Source organism: Heterodontus francisci, chromosome 18, assembly GCF_036365525.1.
Source record: "Heterodontus francisci isolate sHetFra1 chromosome 18, sHetFra1.hap1, whole genome shotgun sequence".
Classification (NCBI taxonomy): domain Eukaryota; kingdom Metazoa; phylum Chordata; class Chondrichthyes; order Heterodontiformes; family Heterodontidae; genus Heterodontus; species Heterodontus francisci.
In genome coordinates this window covers 78,688,027-78,712,989 of record NC_090388.1, presented here as the reverse complement: position 1 = coordinate 78,712,989, position 24,963 = coordinate 78,688,027, and the positions used below count along the sequence as shown (strand labels likewise).

The following is a 24,963-nucleotide window of genomic DNA, read 5'->3' as shown; positions in this document are numbered from 1 at the left end:
CGGAAGGAACTAACCTGGATTTTCTGATTGAGGTTATCTTAACCCTTATAATCCGGGCTGATACTCCGGTGCAGTACTGAGAGAGTGCAGCACTATTTCAAAGAGCAATGTTTATCTCTCAACCAATGAAAATCAGATTATCTAGTCATTAACTCATTGCCGTTTTTGAGAACTTGCTATGCACAAATTGGCTGCTGTGTTTCCCTATGTTTCAACAGTGACTATACTTCAAAAGTACTTCATTGGGTGTAAAGTGCTTTAGGATGTCCTGAGGTCATGAAAGGCACTACAGAAATCTAAGTTCTTCCCTTTTTTCACTTTAAAATAAACTAGTTAATGCCAGCATTAAAAGTAATTTCAATCAGAAAATCCGGACAATCAACTCTTTTTCTGGGTTCTGCGAGTGTCAGCAGTCCTCTAGTACCACACCAAAGTTGTCATTCCGCGGCTGCAAGCCCAATGTCAGTAGATCTATTTAACCATGGAGGGCATCACGTCTATCTGCCCTCACCCATCATCCACACATGTGCTGCAAGAATCAGTGGGTAGCAGTCAGAAGCAAGAACCCTGACTGAGTATTTGTTTTCACCTCTCAAGCCACCATTACCTACTCTAGTGCCCTGGCTGATATCAGCAAACTCAGCCCAGGCTGGAATGGAACCACAGTCCTTCTGGTCTGCATAGCTCTGACGTGTTTTTAACCCTTAGGCTGCCTGGAAGGAGCTTTGCAATTTATTTTCTCCTGTAATTCATGCAAATATGAAAGTAGTGAGTTTTTTTTAACTTTTGGTATCTCTACATGCCAAGGCAACCATATCATCTGTAGGTAGCAAAACCGCAAATGAATTACGGCCAGTGTCACAGGTGCAGACACATACAAAATATGACATGAAATTCAACATCCATATCCTCATTTTTTCTTTGTCCTGTTTTTCTGCTATTTATAGTTATTAAAGGGTTTCACTCTAATTGCACACTCTTGCAACATAGGAACAGCTGCAGGCCATTCAGCTCCTCAAGTCTGTTCTGCCAGTCGATTAGGTCATGGCTAATCTGTACCTCAACTGCATTTACCCACTTCAGCTCCATATCCCTTAATACTCGTACATAACAAAAATCTATCAATTCCAATCTTGAACATTTCAAGCCTTTTGAGGGAGAGTTCCAGATTTGCAATGCCCTTTGTACAAAGACCTCTGCTTATAGTGGAATTCAGAGAGTAAAACGTTCATTATTAAAACAATAAGGTACAGTGAAATGAAAGCCAGAGGCTGGTTGTTTAGGTATCTAAGCTCTTCATTGGATATAAGGCACTTTGGGACTTTCTGAGGATGCGAAAGGTGCTATATTAACGCAAGTTCTTTCTTTCTTCAAATGGGAACATGTATCTGGAATAACATGAAGTCAGCCATCAACGTGCTGATATAAATCTTTTGTTCTGTGTGTCATACCTCAGATACCACTTGATATGCAACCCATGTAGCACACTTGCATCTCATCAGCTCAAATGTCACATTCATAAAAACGGCAACAAATCACAACTAGATAGGTAGCAAACCAAAAGCAGGTATGTTGAAAGAAAATACTCGCATTAATATATTAACCTCCAATGAAAAATTACTTGAGGATGACAAAACAAATAAACAATCAGCAAGAGCTATTGACAAAAAGGAGAACTAATGAAACAACACCAATATTTTAATGCCTTTTGAGTGCAATTTAATGCTGAAAACAAGAATGTCCTGGAGAATTTGTAATTTAAAAAATATCAAACTTACCATTACAGAAACAGGTTATCTGTTCAAAATGTGCAAAACAACATTTTTTGGAGGAGGCCTGTAGCTCTCTGAGAAGCCTGGGGTTTGAATTCCCAGAATTTCCCAGAACAATAATCCTCAGCCAGTACGCATTAGTGCCAACATCTCCGAGAAAGATTTTACAGTTAACGTTTAAACTGGCAGCTTGTAAGTCTTTCCACGTCCTTTACTTTTTTCTTTATTCATTCATGAGATGTGGGCGTCCATGGCTAGGCCACAATTTATTGCCCATCCCTAATTGGCCTTGAGAAGGTGGCGGTGGGCTGCCTTCTTGAACCACTGCAGTCCATGTGAGGTAGGTACACCCACAATGCTGTTAGGATGGGAGTTCCAGGACTTTGACCCAGCGACAGTGAAGGAACGGCGATATAGTTCCAAGTCAGGATGGTGTGTGACTTGGAGGGGAACTTGCAGGTGGTGGTGTTCCCATGTATTTGCTGCTCTTGTCCTTCTAGTTGGTAGAGGTCGCGGATTTGGAAGGTGCTGTCTAAAGAGCCTTGGTGCATTGCATCTTGGAGATGGGACACACTGCTGCCACTGTGCGTCGGTGGTGGAGGGAGTGAATGTTTGTGGATGGGGTGCCAATCAAGCTGGCTGCATTGTCCTGGATGGTGTCAAGCTTCTTGAGTGTTGGAGCTGCACCCATCCAGGTAAGTGGAAAGTATTCCATCACTGTCCTGACTTGTGCCTCATAGATGGTGGACAGGCTTTGGGGAGACAGGAGGTGAGTTACTCGCCGCAGGATTCCTAGCCTCTGTCCTGCTCTTGTAGCCACGGTATTTATATGACTACTCCAGTTCAGTTTCTGGTCAATGGTAGCCCCTAGGATGTTGATAGTGGGGGACTCAGCGATGGTAATGCCATTGAACATCAAGGGGATATGGTTAGATTCTCTCTTATTTGAGATGGTCATAACCTGGCACTTGTGTGGCGCAAATGTTACTTGCCACTTATCAGCCCAAGCCTGGATATTGTCCAGGTCTTACTGCACATTACTGCACTTACTGCCAGGGCGGCACAGTGGTGCAGTGGTTAGCACCGCAGCCTCACAGCTCCAGCGACCCGGGTTCAATTCCGGGTACTGCCTGTGTGGAGTTTGCAAGTTCTCCCTGTGTCTGCATGGGTTTCCTCCAGGTGCTCCGGTTTCCTCCCACAAGCCAAAGACTTGCAGGTTGATAGGTAAATTGGCCATTAGCAATTGCCCCTAGTATAGGTAGGTGGTAGGGAAATATAGGGACAGGTGGGGATATGTGGTAGGAATATGGAATTAGTGTGGGATTAGTATAGATGGGTGGTTGATGGTCGGCACAGACTCGGTGGGCCGAAGGGCCTGTTTCAGTGCTGTATCTCTAAACTAAACTAAACATTTCTACACGGACTGCGTCAGTATCTGAGGAGTCGCAAATGGTGCTGAACATTGTGCAATCATCAGCGAACATCCCCACTTCTGACCTTATGATTGAAGGAAGGTCATTGATGAAGCAGCTGAAGATGGCTGGGCCCAGGACACTACCCTGAGGAACTCCTGCTGTGATGTCCTGGAGCTCAGAAGATTGACCTCCAACAACCACAACAATCTTCCTTTGTGCTAGGTATGACTCCAACCAGGAGAGAGTTTTCCCCCTGATTCCCATTGACTTCAGTTTTGCTAGGGCTCCTTGATGCCATACTCGGTCAAATGCTGCCTTGATGTCAAGGGCAGTCACTCTCACCTCACCTCTTGAGTTCAGCTCTTTTGTCCATGTTTGAACCAAGGCTGTAATGAGGTCAGGAGCTGAGTGGCCCTGGCGGAACCCAAACTGAGCATCACTGAGCAGGTTATTGCTATGCAAGTGCTGCTTGAAGGCACTTTACTGATGATTGAGAGTGGGCTGATGGGGCGGTAATTGGCCGGGTTGGACCTGTCCTGCTTTTTGTGTACAGGACATACCTGGGCAATTTTCCACATTGCAGGGTAGATGCCAGTGTTGTAGCTGTACTGAAAACAGCTTGGCTAGGAGCATGGTAAGTTCTGGAGAACAGGTCATCAGCACTATTGCCAGAATATTGTCAGGACCCATAACCTTTGCAGAATCCAATGCTTTCAGTCGTTTCTTGATATCACTTGGAGTGAATCGAATTGGCTGGAGTCTGTAATGCTGGCAACCTCAGGAGGAGGCCGAGATGGATCATCAACTCGGCACTTCTGGCTGAAGATTGTTGCAAATGCTTCAGCCTTATCTTTCGCACTGATGTGCTGGGCTCCCCCATCACTGAGGATGGGGATATTTGTGGAGTCACCTCCTCCAGTTAGTTGTTTAATTGTCCACCACCATTCACGACTGGATGTGGCAGGACTACAGAGCTTAGATCTGATCCGTTGGTTATGGGATTGCTTAGCTCTGTCTATTGCATGCTGCTTACGCAGTTTGGCATGCAAGTAGTCCTGTATTGTAGCTTCACCAGGTTGACACCTCATTTTGAGGTGTGCCTGGGGCTGCTCCTGGCTTGCCCTCCGGCAATCTTCATTGAACCAGTGTTGGTCTCCTGGCTTGATGGTAATGGTAGAGTGGGGGATATGCTGGGCGATGAGGTCACAGATTGTGGATGAGTACAATTCTGCTGCTGCTGATGGCCCACAGTGCCTCATGGATGCCCAGTTTTGCATTGCTAGATCTGTTCGAAATCTATCCCATTTAGCACGGTGATAGTGCCACACAACAGAATGGAGGGTATCCTCAATGTGAAGGCGGGACTTTGTCTCCACAAGGACTGTGCAGTGGTCACTCCTACCAATACTGTCATGGACAGATGCATCTGCGGCAGGCAGATTGGTGAGGACGAGGTCAAGTATGTTTTTCCCTTTTGTTGGTTCCCTCACCACCTGCCGCAGACCCAGTCTAGCAGCTATGTCCTTTAGGACTTGGCCAGCTCGGTCAGTAGTGGTGCTACCGAGCCATTCTTGGTGATGGACATTGAAGTTCCCCCACCCAGAGTACATTCTGCGCCCTTGCCACCCTCAGTGCTTCCTCCAAGTCGTGTTCATCATGGAGTACTGACTCATCAGCTGAGGGAGGGCGGTAGGTGGTAATCAGCAGGAGGTCTCCTTGCCCATGTTTGACCTGATGCCATGAGACTTCCATGGGGTCTGGAGTCGATGTTGAGAACTCCCAGGGCACCTCCCTCCCTACTGTATACCACTGTGCCGCCACCTCTGCTGGGTCTGTCCTGCCTGTGGGACAGGGCGTACCCGGGGATGGTGATGGCAGTGTCTGGGACATTGTCTGTGAGCTATGATTCCATGAGTATGACTATGTCAGGCTGTTGCTTGACTAGTCTGTGAGACAGCTCTCCCAACTTTGGCACAAGTCCCCAGATATTAGTAAGGAGGACTTTGCGGGGTTGACAGGGCTGGGTTTGCCATAGTCATTTCTGGTGCCTCGGTCGATGCCAGGTAGTCTGTTCGGTTTCATTCCTTTTTATTGACTTCGTAGCAGTTAGGTACAACTGAGTGGCTTGCTAGGCCATTTCAGAGCGCACTTAAGAGTCAACCACATTGCTGTGGGTCTGGAGTCACATGTAGGCCAGACCAGGTAAGGATGGCAGATTTCCTTCCTTAAAGGACATTAGTGAAACTGATGGGTTTTTACAACAATCGACAATGGTTTCATGGCCATCATTAGACTAGCTTTTTAATTCCAGATTTTTTATTAATTAAGTTGGGTCTCTGGTTTACTAGTCCAGTGACAATACCACTATGCCACCGCCTCCCGAAAATGTGTCAACTTTTTTGTCAAACATTGACATAAACTCCCAGGGAAATCCATTTTCTGGAGCAGTGAAAGGAACCAAAAGCTGTGTTTTTATATCAAACAATGAAACAAATTAAAACATGAACATGTATTTTCTTCAGGTTAAAAAGGTATAGGGGTTGTTTATTTCGCAGTTTGAAATTGATTTTCTAATAGTCATATCAGCTGCACTTCTTTTTATTTGTTTACCTCTGAACTTAAAAGCAGCCTGAAAACAAAACAGTTAACATAAAATGGCAGAAAAATTCTGGAAGGACTTGTATTACTTACGGTTAAAAGGAAGTTCTGAATAAATGTCCTGCACTTAAATTTATTTATATGTGCAGAACCTCGTCAGTTCTGTACAGAGATATTTGGTAAAGTAGAAACAAAGCAATTTTTTGTTGTTGCAAGTTTTATATTGTTCATAGCCTTCGATATAGAAGCTCAGGCACTATGTGGAAGGAGATGCTTCCCCCATGTTGAATACAGATTTATTTATGTGACAGGAACAAATGTATTTATGTATCTACAGTGTGAAAGGGAAACAATGTATATATTCTCTGGAACTGATAAATAATTTCCTCACCATTATTCTTACAAATTCTTTCTAAATCTTTTCAATGGAAAAGTTAACACTTGCCTCACTTACCCACTCTAGCATCTTTCCCTCCTACCAGCGTAACCTCCAACTCATTGTGAGCAGTGCCACAGGAGATCAGCTAATAATCTAAAGACTGCCTGAAATTTGGTTTTGGCTGATTATTTGCATTTGGGCTTTATCACAGGAGTAATGTGCAAAGTTTTAGATTTTCTACATGCCTTCTTATCCTGGAAGATTGGTTAACTCACCTTTCCAGTTGCCAAAGGTACGAGAAGTAACTAGTCACACCACCAGATCAACTCATTGCAGTTTGTGAAATCTTGCTGTGTGTAAAATGGGTGCTATGTTTGCTTATATAACAGTAACTGAACTCCAACAGCAATCAGAATCTTTGCAATATTTCCACCAGGTACACCTAAATGCACGTGTCTCTCTGTATGTCGCCTTGTCTTGAAACAGCTTTGTATAGTTTGATTTTAATCTAATTCTATTGCTTTTCACTATACTTTGAAATTATTTAGGAAGAATAAATAGCGTTAAGTAATAATCTCTCTCTGACATGAAAGAAGGGTCTGCTTCTGAGACTGGAGATGAAGCACATTGTTGGGCTTTATAGGAACCTTTACTCAGCAAACTAACTGCGCTGTACTAGACCTAGGAGTGCTTGATGCTGACCTTTTTTTGAATTCATTCTCAGGATCTGGATATTGCTGGCAAGCCGGCATTTATCGCCTAACCTCAGTGCAAATGAGTTGCTTACTAAGCACAGTTAAGAATTAACCATGTTGATGTGGGATTGGAGTCACAAATACGCTATACTGGGTCAGGCTGACAGGTTTCCTTCTCTATAGGACATCAGCAAACTGGTTGGGTCTTTATGACAATCTGAGAAAGTTCATGGTCACTTTTACTGACATCAGCTTTTTACTTCCAGATACTTTAAATGGAATTAAAAGGCTCAGACTACCATGATGGGATTTGAACTGACATTCTCTGGATTATTAGTCTAGGTCTCTGGATAGCATTGTCACCATGCTACCATACCCACTGGGTGCCTGAAATGAAGAGTTCAAATTTCTTGAATTAACATCCGTCACCTGAATGAGCACAAAATATCACACTAAAAAGCTAAACTGAAGAAAAATTGAAATGGAAAGAGTTAATAATTGATTTACTAAAATAGATTTGTTGATGGAAAGACTTTTATGTTTAAAGCATTGATCACTTCCCACCTCTCTCATCTTTGCACTACTGAAAGTTGGTGTCAAAACATTGCGGACATTTTTCCAATCTCCATCTTGTAGAAACAAAAGACTGTCGCCCATTGGTTTGCTGGAGAAAGACACTTTCTGAAAAATAGAAAAATGATTTATTGTCAGCTTAGCATTTCAGAATTCTTGAGGCCATTTTTAAGAGCACATAGTGCAATGGACAATATGCAGCACTGCTTGCAAAATACTTTTTTTTATAATTTGCTCCTCTCCTGAAGGTGTAGACTCCTGGTAGGATCTAATTCCATAGCTGCCAGTTGCTCACCCACAAGATCTCGCCCAACAGGCACTTGATTGAATGTTGGTTGGCTGTTTAACTGTGATAGGCCTCACACTTGAGCCTCATCCAGTATTCATCTTATATAAATAAGACTTGTACTCAAAACCAGATCGCAGGTGTCAAGGTATTGTCCAATAACTCACTTTGCTACATGTGTTGCACTGGAAATAATTCTCTTAGACAAAGCTTCGGAACTAAGGCTACCCACTTACAGTGATTTCACTTAATCCAGGATGCATTGCATACAAGAGAAAGTATAGCACTCCCTTTGGTAGTGCACAACTTTAGTATTGCAAGCTGTGTTTACTTACAACACAGAAGTGGATGGTTTAGAATGTTTGGAAGAGAATATTGGTCAATAAATAACAGGAATCTTCAATAAAGGCTCCTTGAAACACTTCATTTAGAAGGCAGATTATTTTCATATCAGTCTCCTTTCTATTCCAAAATTTGTTTAACCTTTAAAGCCTGATGAATTTTCAGACCCTATTTAATGTCTGTTCATATCGATACAAGGCGATTAGGTTAAATTTTGCCATTAATAACATGTTTTAAAATTATTATCCATTCCAGGGATGTGGACGCACTGGCAAAGCAATATTTATTTCTCATCCCTAGTTGCCCTTAGAAAGTAGCGGTGGGCCTTCTTGAAATGTTGAGCAGCAGTTTGATATGACTGCAGTTCTTGCAATGACCACATCATATCACATATTGGCCAGACTGGGTAAGAGAGTCAGGTTTCCTTCCCTAAAGGACATCAGTGAACCAGTTGGGTTTTTCCGACAATCCGACAGCTTCATTGCCAGCAAGAAGCTTGCAGAACATTCTTAATCAGGGTGAATGTTTGGAATAATCTGCCTTGTGGGTTGTAGATGCTATTGCGAAGGTTTCACTTCTTTTGTTAAAACTTGAGAATTTATATTTTAAAACTGAAAAGAATTTCATAAAAGCTGAACTTTGTGGGGTTTTTTTAATTTCAAAAAAGGAAGGTTACCAGAAGGTTGGGACTGAGAGTGGAACTGTAAACGGCTACTGGAAGGCATCTGTTTTCAAATCAAAACCCAGCAGGGTTGTTTTGATTTGGAGAAATATTTGAAGAGAGCTGACAAGCCAAGATTTATAGAGATCATGAGACTGGACTTCTGCAAAAGTTTTAGTTTTATTTTGAACTGTTAAAAAAGCCAGTTGGCTTTGGCCTGGAAGAGAAGACGTTTGCTTATTGACCTGCCAGGAGACTACCAGCCCATCTTTCTCTTGAAAAAGAATCTTGCATCAAGAGTGTTCCTTTTTACTCCCGTAGTTGAAGAAAGCCTGCACGATTAAAGAACTTGCATGTCAAATGTGTGGAACTGAAACCTTTGTTGCTGCATTTCTGCTTTAAGACCTGACTGAAGCCTTCTGTAGCTGCATCTCTTGGAAAGCCTACCCAAACTGATCATCAACATTGCCTAGAAAGAACTGTTCTAAGAAAATCCCATTGACAGCCTACCATTCACCTTTGGGACACCTCACCGAGACAAAGGACATCCTTCCATTCCTTCCTTGCAGTCCAAGTGTTTTTTTTTATTCCTTCCATTTCTTTGTAACAGCTGTAAACAAAAATCCCTTTTATTTTTTTCCCAGTTAACCGGTTATATATGTATGAGTATGTATGTGAGGGCTAGGATAAATAAGAGGCTTTAATATTTCAATTTGTGTGTATACTTTACTTTATTATTGGGTAAGACTTGGTTTATAATAAACAGATAATTTTGCTGTTTATTAAAGAAACCTGGTTGGTGTGCTTTATTTTGGGGTAAAATAGAGTATATGATTGACTGTTTTGCTAAGTGGGAAAATTTAAATATATGTTGTGACCTGTGGAGAAGTGTAACTGACTTTAGAGTGCACTCCTCCTGCCTCAGTCGTAACAATGCAAAACCATTATAGATATGAAAACTGCAACTGAAGGCATGAAAGGGAGAGTTAGGGTACAAGAGCGATCAGCTTCAAGAGGAAAAATGGCCAATTCTCAACTAGACTTTGTCTGAGTTTGCACTAAGGTCTATGGTAGGAACTGCCTATTCTTTCTTTTTTTGTTCTGTATTTCCTTATTTTTTCCAGTTTGTTTATTATGAATTTTCATGACAAGAATACAAACACAAAAAGGAAAAGAGTCAAACATTTCACATTTAGGAGTCAAGGTACACGATTGGTTTACTAAAAGTTATTTAAGGAGGAAGATCATGCTGTGGTTTATATGTTGGTGTAGTTGGAAGTACATTTCTCAACATGGCATTTACCCCGAGGAGGGTATATGGATAGCTCAGATGTGCCTACTTCTGCAATAGTTTTACATGCTTGAGGGTGAAAATGGCTGTGGGGGTTGGGATGAATAGTCGAAGCAGGCTGCACAGGTGTTATTAAACCTGTAAGGGAAGAGAAGATAAGTTCAAGTTTCCTGCTCCTGATACCTATACAGATGTCCCTAATTGGTATATGAATTTTTATTTGATCAGGCTGGACCATGATAGGCTTGTTGACATTCAGACATTACAAATGATGACTTGGTCAAGGGTGGACATGAGTCTCCTATTGCACACAGCTTATTGGAATGATGAGCTATGATTAGTCTATTTTTATGCCAAGCTTCCTCTTCGGAATTTTGGGGATGAAATTGGTCATTGGCAGCAGTGCAAAAAGGTTGATAGTGAAGAAGCAGCAATCGGAAATCAATGAAGATGATCAAGGGGGGTGTCAAAGGGGGTGCCGAAATACTAGCACCTGTTTCATGCTACCAGTAAAGACCAATTGTAGCTCCTTTCTAACATTAGTTCTCCAGATAAATATATATAAATGTCAGGCAAAGCAGCAGCGGTGAATACAAGCTGTGAAGGAAACCATTTAATTTCAGTCAGATCCTGTATCCTCTGGACTATCAAGTAAACAGTGCAACAGCTACCCTTACTCAGCTAATTAAACAAGCACTGCAGTCAGCTTGCACCATGAATACTGTGTCAAGCTTCTCAGTGGTGATGCAGTACTTCAACCGAGTCAGAATTATTAAACGTGCCCCAGAGAGAGCTTTTGAAATTACTAGTGCAAGGCACATTCAAGAAGGAATCACGATCTCCAACCAAAGGTGGGTTTTAAGTTGTGAACCACACTGGGCACACGACTTGTCAGTTTAGAGTGAAGGTGTAGATGGATTCAATATCACTTACCATTCTGTTGACAAAGTTGCTGAAGTCCTTCACCAGAATCTGCTTCAGCATTTCGGGCTCAGCAATTAGGATGGTCGGTCGCCGGCCAAAATAGTAACTGAAACATACGAAAGACACAATTTACAGACAAATCTTTTTGCCGCTTCAGTTATTTATGCAGTCAAATAGGTGTCAACAGTGTAGATACAACAGGAAATAAATTACAAATCGTGGCAAAACAACGCGATTCTTTCTCCACCATTCCCACATTACCTTTTTAAACTAATTTTTCGCACTCTTTCCCAAGCCATACCTCACTGCCTGACACAGAGTAAGCTGCTCATATGTCTCTCCCAGCCTTGTGACTTTCTCTTAAATTTAAATAAAGGAAGACAGAGTTAGCTAAAGTGGACTGGGAAAACAGGTTAAAATGTAAGAAGGTAGATAAGCAGCTGCAGACAAGAACACATGAACCCAAGAAATAGGAGCAGGAGTAGACCATATGGCCTGTCGAGCCTGCTCCACCATTCAATATGATCATGGCTGATCTTAGAATTCAACTCCACTTTCCCACCCACTCGCCATATCCCTTGATTCCCTGAGACCAAAAATTTGTATATCCCAGCCTTAAATATATTCAACGATGGAGCATCCACAACCCTCTGGGGTAGCGAACTCCAAAGATTCACAATCCTTTGAGTGAAGTAATTTCTCCTCATCTCAGTCCTGAATGATCAGCCCCTTATCCTGAGACTGTGCCCCTGTGTTTTAGATTCCCCAACAAGCGGAAACAATCTCTCAGTGTTTACCCTATCAAGCCCCTTCAGAATCTTGTATGTTTCAATGAGATTGCCTCTCATTCTTCTAAACTCCAGAGAATATAGGCTCAATTTATTCAACCTCTCATCATAAGAGGTTATCCCAGGGGCCAATTTAGTGAACCTTCACTGTACTGCCTCCAATGCAAGTATATCTTTCTTAAATGTGGAGACTAAAACTGTTAAACTCCAGAAAGCTTGTTATGGAAGGATAATGCTGGAGCCTATCTTTGCGCAGTTTCACATTTATTGTACAGAGTAAAAGGATTACAAACATGTAGCGCCTCACTCAAACCCTTCACCAGTCTCAGTAAGTGGCTGCTTATAAGACCCCAATTAACACCCTCCACCTGCATATAATCAAACAACTGATACACAATTAACAGATTCCCTTCTTTCTTTTATAATACAGGGCTGGGATTTTACAGTCCCCCCCAAAGTCGGGGGTCGTGGCGGGGGAAAGGGTGAAATGTCTCTGGTAGAGGACCACCATGGGCCTCGACGCCGAGAAGGCCCGGCCCAATATTGCCGGCAGTAGCGAGGCCTCTTGGCGTCCCCTATGCAAATCTGCATAGTTAAAAAATGCAAGTGAATGAATAAATGACTTAACCCCCTCTTCCCCCCCCCCACCGTCTGTTCCAGTGCCATATTGGTGCTTGTGGCCGACACTCCCATGCCTACAGATCTCTGTCCGGAAATCCAATGTGGGACACTGGTGGGGAGGTGGGAGGGAGCAGGTAGGTATTTCAGTGCGGGAGTGGGGGGGAGCAGGGTCAAACTAATCTGATTGGTGTAGTGGATGGTGGGAAGGGGTGAAGTTAAAAGTTTATGAACTTTGTGGGGTGGAGGGGAAGGTCAGGTCCACAAGCTCAGTATTTTGCGGTGGGAGAGAGCAAGGAATGATTTCTATGGTTATTGGGGGGTGGGAGAGGGACTAGAAACATTTATTTACTTATTTTAAATATATTTTAAATGACTATCACTTTAAACATTTAAACGAAATGGAAGGGCTCAAAGCCCTTTAAAAATGGCATCAGCGCCTGCGCAGTGGCACCTGATGCCATTGCTGGGGATGATGTGGTGGGGTGGGCAGTCCACCCCAGCCACTTAAATGAGCCGCCACGTCTAATATTACAGCGGATCCGCGAAGTGCTGCCCGCGCATGCAGGACGCCATTGCAATGTAAAATCTAACCCACAACATGAATTAGCATGCTCAAACAACATTTCAAAATAAATTGGGTACAAAGTATTACATTGTGAGGCACCCCTTCTCTAGCAAAAATTGCACACAGTACTCCAGATGTGGTCTCACCAAAACCCTGTACAACTGTAGCAAGCCTTCTTTACTCCTGTACTCCAACTGTAATCCCCTTGGAATAAAGGCCAACATGCAATTTGCCTTCCTAATTGCTTGCTGTACCACATGCTAACTTTCTGCATTTCTTGCACAAGCATACCCAACTGTTTGAACATCAACACTTACAAGTTTCACATCTTTTAAAAAATATTCTGGTTTTCTATTCTTACATTTAAGGAGACATTTTATAACTCTCAACAAAGATATATTGAGAAAGAAAGACTCTACGAGAAGCAGGCAACATCCATGGATAACTAAGGAAGTTAAGGATGGTATCAAACTGAAAGAAAAGGCGGAAAATGTTGCGAAGATTAGTGGTAGACAGAAGAGTGGGAAAATTTTTGGAAACCAGCAAAGGATGATTAAAAAAAGAGGGAGAAATAAGAATATGAGAGTAAATTAGCAAGAAATATAAAAACAGACAGCATGAGTTTCTTCGACAAGTATATAAAAAGAGAGTAGCGAAAGTAAACGTTGGTCCCTTAAGAGAATAAGACAGGGGAATTAATAACGGGAAACAGGAAATGGCAGAGACTTTGATCAAGTATTTTGTATCTGTCTTCACGGTAGAAAACAAAAAATATCCCAAGAATATTCAAAAATCAAGGGGCAAAAAGGGAGAGAGGATTTTAAAACAATTATTATCACTAGAGAAAAAAGTACTAGGAAAACTAATGGGACTAAAGGTGATTAAGTTCCCTGGACCTGATGGCCTGCATCCTAGTATCTTAAAAGAAGTGACTACAGAGATAGCGGATGCATTGGTTAGATTAGATTAGATTAGAGATACAGCACTGAAACAGGCCCTTCGGCCCACCGAGTCTGTGCCGACCATCAACCACCCATTTATACTAATCCTACACTAATCCCATATTCCTACCAAACATCCCCACCTGTCCCTATATTTCCCTACCACCTACCTATACTAGTGACAATTTATAATGGCCAATTTACCTATCAACCTTGTTGTAATCTTTCAAAATTCCCTAGATTCTGGAAAGGTAACAGCAGATTGGAAAACCGCAAATATAACACCCTTATTCAAGAAAGGAGGAAGAAAGACAGCAAGAAACTATAGGCCAGTTAGCCTAACGTCTGTTGTTCAGAAAATGCTGGAATCCATTACTAAGGAAGCAGTAGCAGGACATTTAGAAAATCATAATATAAGCAGACAGAGTCAACATGGTTATATGAAAGGGAAATTGTGTTTAACCAATTTATTAGAGTTCTTTAAGGATGTAACAAACAGGGTGGGTAAAGGGGAACTAGTAGATGTAATGTATTTGGATTTTCAAAAGGCATTCAATAAGGTGGCACATAAAAAGTTACTGCCCAAGATAACAGCTCAGTGTTGAAGGTAATATATTAGCATGGATAGAAGATTGGCTAACAACCAAAAAACAGAGTGTCAGGATAAATAGGTCATTTTCAGGTTGGCAAACTGTAACTAGTGGGGATCAGTGCTGGGGTCACAATTATGCACAATTTATATTAATGACTTGGATGAAGAGTCTGAGTGTTGTTATGCTAGGCCCCCACCTGCCAAGGATGAGGCACATTATTTTTTCATGAACATTGATTTTAAACTGTTACCGGAGTGAAGAAAGGACTTGTTAAACAGATCAGTCGTGGGTGGAAAAGACATTTGCATATTAACAAACAGTGTTTGGAAGGACAAAGCAGTCATTCCCTGACACATTCAACCCACAATGGACTTTTGATCACCAGACGTTGAAGGTGGGGGAGCTTGCATTCCAGGTTGGCTGCTGAGATGGCCGAATACACAAACAAGAGACAAACCAGCTAGTCACACGACTAACCCGCTGGGCAACCTGAGTTTTTTGAATTTGTACAAACAGTTTGGGAAGAAAGCTGTTTACTCCTGAACTGAGAAGATCTCTCCTGTCTGCTCCCATCTCTTTCTTACAAGCCTCTGAATCCATTAAAGACATATGAACCCCAAGAGAGAAAAATCTCCTACAGTGAACAAGGTTTAAGAAGAATACTGGGCCCCAACAAAAAGCAAGATCTACCTACAATCAAGGACTCTACAGTGAGCTTGAAGAACCGTAACAACTCTTCAGATATTGCCTCAAACCTTTCCACTTTATCTTTTCTTCTGCTCTTTTCTGTCCCTATCTGCATGTGTGTATCGCGCATGCATGCTAGCGTGGACGTGTGTGCGTATCCGTAGGCATCAACCGAATTAGAGTTTAAATTTAATAAACGTTCAACTTTTTTTCTTTAAACCCAAGAAAGCCTGTTTGTGCTGGTTTCTTTGCCTTATAACAGGAAAGCGGTGCTAAAAACACAGTGTGTTTAAAATTAAACCCTGTTAGTGTAAGACCAGGTAAAGGATGAAAGGGAACCCTCGACCTCTTTCTCACCTGATCGTAACAGTGTATTGAAAGCAAATTTGTTGACGATATGAAGATAGGTAGGAAAGCAAGTTGTGAGGAGGATAAAAAATAGTCTGCAAAGAGATATAGATAGGTTAAGTGAGTGGGCAAAAAATTGCCAGATGGAGTATAATGTGGGAAAATATGAGGTTGTCCACTTTGGCAGGAAGAATAGAAAAGCAGAATATTATTTAAATGGTGAGAGACTGCAGAATGCTGCGGTACAGAGGGACCTATCAGTGCAATCACATCCTTCCGATAGTGCGGTGCCCAGAACTGTACACAGTACTCCAGCTGTGACCTAACTAGCATTTTATACAGTTCCATCAAATCTTCCCTGCTCTTATATTCTATGCCTTGGCTAATAAAGGCAAGTATCCCTTATGCCTTCCTAACCACCTTATCTATCTGTGCTGCTGCCTTCAATGATCTATGGATAAGTTCACCAAGGTCCCTCTGACTCTCTGTACTTTCTAGGGTCCTACCATCCATTGTATATTCCCTTGCCTTGTTAGTCCTCCCAAAATGCATCACCTCACACTTCTCAGGATTAAATTCCATTTGCCACTACTCCGCCCATCTTACCAGCCCATCTATATCATCCTGTAATCTAAGGCTTTCCTCCTCACTATTTACGACACCACCAATTTTCGTGTCATCTGCAAACTTACTGATCATACCTCCTATATTCACTTCTAAATCATTAATATAACTACAAACAGCACGGGTCCCAGCACCGATCCCTGCGGTACACCACTAGTCACAGGCTTCTAATTGCAAAAACAACCCTCGACCATCACCCTCTGCCTCCTGCCACGAAGCCAATTCTGGATCCAATTTGCCAATTTGCCCTGGATCTCATGGGCTGTGGGATTAACCAATCTCCCATGCGGGACCTTATCAAAAGCCTTACTGAAGTCCATGTAGACTACATCAATTGCCTTACCCTCATCTACACATCTAGTCACCTCCTCAAAAAATTCTATCAAGTTTGTTAGACATGATCTCCCCCTGACAAAGCCATGCTGACGTTCCCTGATTAATCCCTGCCTCTCCAAGTGGAGATTAATCCTGTCCCTCAGAATTTTTTCCAAAAGTTTCCCTGCCAATGACGTTAGACTCACTGGCCTGTAATTACCTGGTTTATCCCTGCTACCCTTCTTGACTTAGTTTTAGGAAATGATGATGGGCAGGTGGAAGGAGTGGCAGTGGGAGAGCATTTTGGTGGTTGTGATCATAATTCAGTCAGTTTTAATATAATTATGGAAAAGGACAGAGATAGAACAGGAGTTAGAGTTCTCAGTTGGGGCAAGGCCAATTTTATTAAACTAAGGAGTAATTTAGCGAAAGTGCTACTTGAAGGTAAATCAGTTTCAGAGCAGTGGGAGGCATTCTAAGGGGAGATTTAAGGGGTTCAGGGTAAACATGTTCCCACAAAGAAAAAGGGAGAGGCGGCCAAATCTAGAGCCCCATTGATATCAAGGAACTTACAGGGTAAGATAAGGCAGAAAAGGAAAGCCTATGTCCGACACCGAGAATTCAATACTACAGAAAGCCGAGAGGGGTATAGAAAGTGGAGGGGTGAAATCAAAAAGGAAATTAGGAAAGCAAGGAGAGGGCATGAAAGAATATTGGCAAGTAAAACAAGGTGAACCCAAAGATGTTTTATCAATACATTAAGAGGAAGAGGATAACTAAGGAGAGAGTAGGGCTCATAAATGACAACCTATGTGTAGGAGTGGAAGATATTGGTATGGTCCTTAATGAATAATCATCGAGAGATACAGCACTGAAACAGGCCCTTCGAGTCTATGCCAACCAACAACCACCCATTTATGCTAATCCTACATTAATCCCATGTTCGCTACCACATCCCTACACTAGGGGCAATTTACAATGGCCAATTTACCTATCACCTGCAAGTCTTTGGCTGTGGGAGGAAACTGGAGCACCCAGCAGAAACCCACACAGTCACAGGGAGAACTAGCAAACTCTACACAGGCAGTATCCAGAACCAAACCCAGGTCGCTGGAGCTGTGAGGCTGCAGTGCTAACCACTGCACCACTTTTTGCCTGTCTTCACAAAAGAAGGGGGCGATGCAGATATTGTAGTTAAGGAGGAAGAGTGTGAAATATTGGATGTGGTAAACATAGGGAGAGAGGAAGTATTAATGGGATTAGCATCCTTGAAAGTTGAGAAATCACCAGGACCAGATGAAATGTATCCTAGGCTGTTAAGAGAAGCAACAGAGGAAATACCAAGGGTCTGACCATCACTTTCCAATCCTCACTGGATACAGGTGAGGTGCCGGAGGATTGGAGAATTGCTAACGTTGTACCTCTGTTTAAAAAGGGAGCAAAGAGAATAATTACAGGCCAGTCAGTCAAAGCTCAGTTATGGGCAAATTATTGGAATCTATTCTGAGAGACAGGATAAACTGTCGCTTAGAAAGGCACAAGTTAAACAAGGAAGTCAGCATGGATTTGTTAAGGTAATGATAGAATTTTTTGAAGAAGGAACAAGGAAGATAGATGAGTGTAGTGCAGTTGCTGTAGTCTACATGGATTGTAACAAGGCTTTTGATACAGTCCCACATGGCAGACTGGTTAAAAAATAAAATCCCATGGGATCCAGGGAAATGCAGCAAGTTGGATACAAAATTGGCTCAGAGGCAGGAAACAAAGGGTAATTGTTGACGGCTGTTTTAGCGATTGGAGGGCTGTTTCCAGTGGCGTTCCACAGGGCTCAGTACTGGGTCCCCTGCTTTTTTGTGGTGGATATTAATGATTTTGACATAAATGTAGGGGGCATGATCAAGAAGTTTGCGGATGATACAAAGATTGGCTGTGTGGTAGATAGCAAGGAGGATAGCTGTAGGCTGCAGGAAGATATTTATGGTCTGGTCAGATGGGCAGAAAAGTGGCAAATGGAATTCAACTTGGAAAAGTGTGAGGTGATACATTTGGGGAGGTCAAACAAGGCAAAGGAATACACAATTTATGGGAAAATACTGAGAAGTGTACAGGACGTAAGGGACCTTGCAGTGAATGTCCACAGATCCCTGAAGGTAGCAGGACAGGTCGATAAGGTGGTTAAGAAGGCATATGGAATCCTTTCCTTTATTAGCCGAAGTATAGGTTACAAGAGCAGGGAGGTTATGCTTGAACTGTTTAACTCATTGGTTAGGCCGCAACTTATGTACTATATGCAGTTCTGGTCACCTAATTACAGAAAGGATGTAATTGCACTAGAGAGGGTACAGAGGAGATTTACGAGGATGTTGCCAGGACTGGAAAAATGCAGCTATGAGGAAAGATTGGATAGGCTGAGGCTGTTCTCCTTGGAACAGAGAAAGCTGAGGGGAAACCTGATTGAAATGTACAAAATTTTGAGGGGTCTGGATAGAGTGGAGGTGAAGGGTCTATTCACCTGAGCAGAGAGGTCAGTGATGAGGGGGCATAGATTTAAAGTGATTGGTGGAAAAATTAGAGGGGCGATGAGGAAAAACTTTTTCACCCAGAGGGTGGTGATGGTCTGGAACTCACTGCTTGAAAAGTAGTTGAGGCAGAGACCTTCAGCTCATTCAAAAGGAGTCTGGATATGCACCTCAAGTGAAGTAAGCTGCAGGACTACGGACCAAATGCTGGAAGGTGGGATTAGAATAGGTGGATCGTCTTTCGGCTGGCACAGACATGATAGGCCAAATGGCCTCTTTCTGTGTCTTAAACTTTCTATGATTCTAATTGGAATGCTGCAATAGGTCTTCATTGGAGACTTCCTCTGCCTCTGTTTGGTCACCCCCTTTACCATGATGACCCTTTCTTGCCATGCCTGAAGCTCTGGCACTAGTCACCTCATCAAGTGCATGAGACAGGGGTATTAATAATGGGAAACTAGGAAATGGCAGATAGTTTGAACAAACATTTTATTATCTGTCTTCACAGTAGAAGAGATCAAAAAATCCCAAGAATAGCAGAAAATCAAGAAGCAAAAAGGAGGGACTTAAAACAATCATTGTCACTAGAGAATAATACTGGGAGAACTAATCAGACTAAAGGCTGACAAACCCCCTGGACCTGATGGTCTGCATTCTAGGGTCTGAAAAGAAGAGGCTGCAGAGATATTGGATGCATTGGTTGTAACCTTCCAAAGTTCCCAGCGGATTGGAAAACTGGAAAACGGTCTGATATAGTCGGATTATGGAGACATGGCTGCAAGGTGACCAGGGATGGGAAATGAACAGTATTTAGGAAGGACAGACAAAAAGCAAAAGGCGGTGGAGTTGCATTGCTGATTAAATAGGAAATTAACGCAATAGTGAGGAAAGATATTAGCTCTGACGATGTGGAATCTGTATGGGTAGAGCTGAGAAACACGAAGGGGCAAATAACGTTAGTGGGGGTTATATACAGACCCCCAAACTGTTGTGGTGATGTTGGGAATGGCATTAAACAGGAAATTAGACACGCATGCGATAAAGGAACATCTATAATTATGGGTGTCTTTAATCTGCCTATATCTTTGCTCGAGTCACTCTAAACAGGCTCCAGAAGCTGGCTGAGTGTGTCTACCCTGAGGCACAGTGTGGCTTTCGTGCAGAGAGATCGACTATTGACATGCTGTTCTCCCTTCGTCAGATACAGGAGAAATGCCGTGAACAACAGATGCCCCTCTACATTGCTTTCATTGATCTCACCAAAGCCTTTGACCTCGTCAGCAGACGTGGTCTCTTCAGACTACTAGAAAAGATTGGATGTCCACCAAAGCTACTAAGTATCATCACCTCATTCCATGACAATATGAAAGGCACAATTCAACATGGCGGCACCTCATCAGACCCCTTTCCTATCCTGAGTGGCGTGAAACAGGGCTGTGTTCTCGCACCCACACTCTTTGGGATTTTCTTCTCCCTGCTGCTTTCACATGCGTTCAAGTCTTCTGAAGAAGGAATCTTCCTCCACACAAGATCAGGGGGCAGGTTGTTCAACCTTGCCCATCTAAGAGCGAAGTCCAAAGTACGGAAACTCCTCAACAGGGAACTCCTCTTTGCTGACGATGCTGCATTAACATCTCACACTGAAGAGTGCCTGCAGAGTCTCATCGACAGCTTTGCGGCTGCCTGCAATGAATTTGGCCTAACCATCAGCCTCAAGAAAACGAACATCATGGGGCAGGACGTCAGAAATGCTCCATCCATCAATATTGGTGACCACGCTCTGGAAGTGGTTCAAGAGTTCACCTACCTAGGCTCAACTATCACCAGTAACCTGTCTCCAGATGCAGAAATCAACAAGCGCATAGGAAAGGCTTCCACTGCTATGTCCAGACTGGCCAAGAGAGTGTGGGAAAATGGCGCACTGACACGGAACACAAAAATCTGAGTGTATCAAGCCTGTGTCCTCAGTACCTTGCTCTATGGCAGCGAGGCCTGGACAACGTATGTCAAGCCAACGTATGTCCATCTTCGCTGCCTCCGGAGAATACTTGGCATCAGGTGGCAGGACCGTATCTCCAACACAGAAGCTCGAGGCGGCCAACATCCCCAGCTTATACACACTACTGAGTCAGCGGCGCTTGAGATGGCTTGGCCATGTGAGCTGCATGGAAGATGGCATCCCCAAAGACACATTGTACAGCGAGCTCGCCACTGGTATCAGACCCACCGGCCGTCCATGTCTCCGCTTCAAAGACGTCTGCAAACGCGACATGAAGTCCTGTGACATTGATCACAAGTCGTGGGAGTCAGTTGCCAGCGTTCGCCAGAGCTGGCGGGCAGCTATAAAGGCGGGGCTAAAGTGTGGCGAGTCGAAGAGACTTAGCAATTGGCAGGAAAAAAGACAGAAGCGCAAGGGGAGAACCAACTGTGTAACAGCCCCGACAGCACCTGTGGAAGAGCCTGTCACTCCAGAATTGGCCTTTATAGCCACTCCAGGCGCTGCTCCACACACCACTGACCACCTCCAGGCGCTTACCCATTGTCTCTCGAAATAAGGAGGCCAAAGAGAAGAGAGAGAATCTGCCTATAGATTGGACAAATCAAATTAGTCACAATACTGTAGAGGAGGAATTCTTGGAGTGTATACAGGAAACAATTAGAGAACAGGCCCTCCTAAACTGGGTATTGTGTAATGAGAGAGGACTAATTGACAATCTAGTGGTGCGAGACCCCTTGGGGATGAGCAACCATAATATGATAGAATTCCTCATCAAGATGGAGAGTGACGTAGTTGATTCTGAGACAAGGGTCCTAAATCTTAGTAAAGGAAACTACGAAGGTATGAGGCGCGAGTTGGCTATGACAGATTGGGAAACGTTACTTAAAGGGATGATGGTGGATCGGCAATTGCAAACATTTAAAGTGTGCATGGATGAACTGCAACAATTGTTTATCCCTGTCTGGCGCAAAAGTAAAACGGGGAAGGTAGCCAAACCATGGCTTACCGGGGAAATTAGAGATAGCATGAGATCCAAGGAAGAGGCATATAAATCTGCCAGAAAAAACAGCAGACCTGAGGATTGGGAGCAGTTTAGAATTCAGCAAAGGAGGACCAAGGGATTGATTAAGAAGGGGAAAATAGAGTACGAAAGCAAGTTTGCGGGGTACATTAAAAACTGACTGTAAAAGTTTCTATAGGTACGCGAAGAGAAAAAGATTGTTGAAGACAAATGTAGGTCCCTTACTGTCAGAAACAGGGGAATTTATTATGGGGAACAAAGAATGGCTGACCAACTAAATGCATACTTTGGTTCTGTCTTCACAAAGGAGGACACAAATATCATACCAGAAATGTTGGGGAACACAGGGCTAAGGAGAGAGAGGAACTGAAAGAAATCGGTATTAGTAGAGAAATGGTGTTGGGGAAATTGATGGGATTGAAGGCCGATAAATCCCCAGGACCTGATGGTATGCATCCCAGAGTACTTAAGGAAGTGGCCCTCGAAATAGTGGATGCATTGGTGATCACCTTCCAAGATTCTATAGACTCTGGAACAGTTCCGACAGATTGGAGGGTAGCTAATGTAACCCCACTATTTAAAAAGGGAGGTAGAGAGAAAGCAGGAAATTATAGACCAGTCAGCCTGATGTCGGTAGTGGGAAAAATTCTAGAGTCCATTATCAAAGATTTTATAGCAGGGCACTTGGAGAACAGTGGTAGAATCGGACAGAGTCAGCATGGATTTATGAAAGGGAAATCACGCTTGACAAATCTACTAGAATTCTTCGAGGATGTAACTAGTAGAGTTGATGAGGGGGAGCCAGCGGATGTGGTTTATTTGAACTTTCAGAAGGCTTTCGACAAAGTCCCGCATAAGAAATTAGTGTGTAAAATTAAAGCGCATGGGATTGGGGGTAGTGTATTGCGATGGATAGAACATTGGTTGGCAGACCGGAAACAAAGAGTAGGGATAAATGGGTCTTTTTCCGAATGGCAGGCAGTGACTAGTGGGGTACTGCAGGGATCACTGCTAGGACCCCGTCCATTCACAAAATATATTAATGATTCAGATGAGGGAACTAAAGGTAATATCTCCAAATTTGCAGATGACACAAAACTGGGCAGGAGGGTTCAGGATGATTTGGACAGGTTGAGTGAGTGGGCTAATGCATGGCAGATGCAGTATAATGTGGATAAACATGAGGTTTTCCGCTTTGGTAGCAAAAACACGAAGGCAGGTTATTATCTGAACGGCTATAAACTGAGAGAGGGGAATATGAAGCGAGACCTGGGTGTTCTCATACACCAGTCGCTGAAGGTAAACATGCAGGTGCAACAGGCGGTAAAAAAGGTAAATGGTATGTTGGCCTTCATAGCAAGAGGATTCGAGTACAGGAGCAGGGATGTCTTGCTGCAATTATACAGAGCCTTGGTGAGGCCACACCTGGAATATTGTGTGCAGTTTTGGTCTCCTTATCTGAGGAAGGATGTTCTTGCTATAGAGGGAGTGCAGCGAAGGTTTACCAGACTGATTCCTGGGATGGCGGGACTGGCGTATGAGGAGAGATTGAGTCGCTTAGGATTATATTCGCTGGAGTTCAAAAGAGTGAGGGGGGATCTCATAGAAACCCCTAAAATTCTAACAGGACTTGACAGGGTGGATGCAGGAAGGATGTTCCCGATGCTGGGGGAGTCCAGAACCAGGGGTCATAGTCTAAGGATACGGGGTAAACCTTTCAGGATTGTGATGAGGAGAAATTTCTTTACCCAGAGAGTGGTGAGCCTGTGGAATTCACTACTACAGAAAGCAGTTGAGGCCAAAACATTGTACATTTTCAAGAAGGAGTTAGATATAGCTCTTGGGTCTAAAGGGATCAAAGGGTATGGGGCGAAAGCAGGGAACAAGTTACTGAGTCGGGTGATTAGCCATGATCATAATGAATGGCGGAGCAAGTTCGAAGGGCCGAATGGCCTACTCCTGCTCCTATTTTCTAGGTTTCTATGTAGCACCTTATCAAATGCCTTCTGGAAATCTAAATACACTATATCTACTGGTTCCCCTTTATCTACTCTGCTTGTTATATCCTCAAAGAACTCTAGCAAATTTGTCAAACATGATTTCCCTTTCACAAAACCATGTTGACTCTGTTTTATTGCGTTCAGCTTTTCGAAGTGTCCTGCTATTTTTTCCTTAATAATGGACTCTAGCTTATTCTCCAATGACCGATATTAGGCTGACTGGCCTATAGTTTCCTGCTTTTTGTCTCCCTCCCTTCTTGAACAGGGGTGTCACATTAGCGGTTTTCCCACCCGCTGGGACCCTCCCGGAATCCAGTACGTTCTGGAATATTTCGACCAATGCCTCCACTATCTCTGCAGCCACTTCCTCTAAAATCCTTGGATGTCGGCCATCAGGTCCTGGCGACTTGTCTGCCTTTAGTCCCATTAGTTTGTCAAATACTTTGTTCCTCGTGATAGAGACTGTTACAAGATCTTTCTTCCCATTTGCTCCTTGCTTATCTGATATCTGTGGGATGTTTATAGTGTCCTCCACCGTGAAGACCGATGCAAAATATTGGTTTAAATAATCTGCCATTTCCCTGTTTCCCATTTCAATTCTCTAGTCACACCCTCTAAGGGTCCCACACTCACTTTAGCGACTATCTTTTTATATACCCGTAGAAGCTCTTGCTGTTTGTTTTTATATTTCTTGCCAATTTACTTTCATAATCAATTTTCTCCCTCTTCATTAGTTTTTTAGTCATCCGCTGCTGGATCCTAAAAGGTTCCCAATCCTCTGCCCTACCACTAGCTTTCGCCGCTTTGTATGCCTTAGTTTTTGAATGGATAGTCTCCTTGACTGCCTTTGTTAACTATGAGTGGTTCATCCTTCTCATTGAGTCCTTCTTTTTGACTGGGATAAATTTTTGCTGAGTGTTGTGAAATATCTGCTTAAATGTCTGCCACCGCTCATCCACTGCCCTTCCCCTTAGTCTAGGACAAGGGCAGCAGGTGCACAGGTACA

At 43.1% G+C, this 24,963-nt stretch overlaps 1 protein-coding gene across 4 annotated transcripts in view; it reads right to left on the bottom strand.

Annotated features, from left to right (window-relative positions):
* Nucleotides 1–24,963, bottom strand: part of tbxas1 (thromboxane A synthase 1 (platelet)) — a 325,351-nt gene that overhangs the window by 133,709 nt on the left and 166,679 nt on the right. For all 4 annotated transcript variants that reach the window (XM_068051060.1, XM_068051062.1, XM_068051063.1 and 1 more), the window contains 2 exons: nucleotides 10,946–11,042; nucleotides 7,424–7,540 (listed from right to left, as the gene is read on the bottom strand). In XM_068051060.1, the coding sequence (XP_067907161.1) occupies nucleotides 7,424–7,540; nucleotides 10,946–11,042 (214 nt within the window). The remainder of the gene's footprint in view (nucleotides 1–7,423; nucleotides 7,541–10,945; nucleotides 11,043–24,963) is intronic.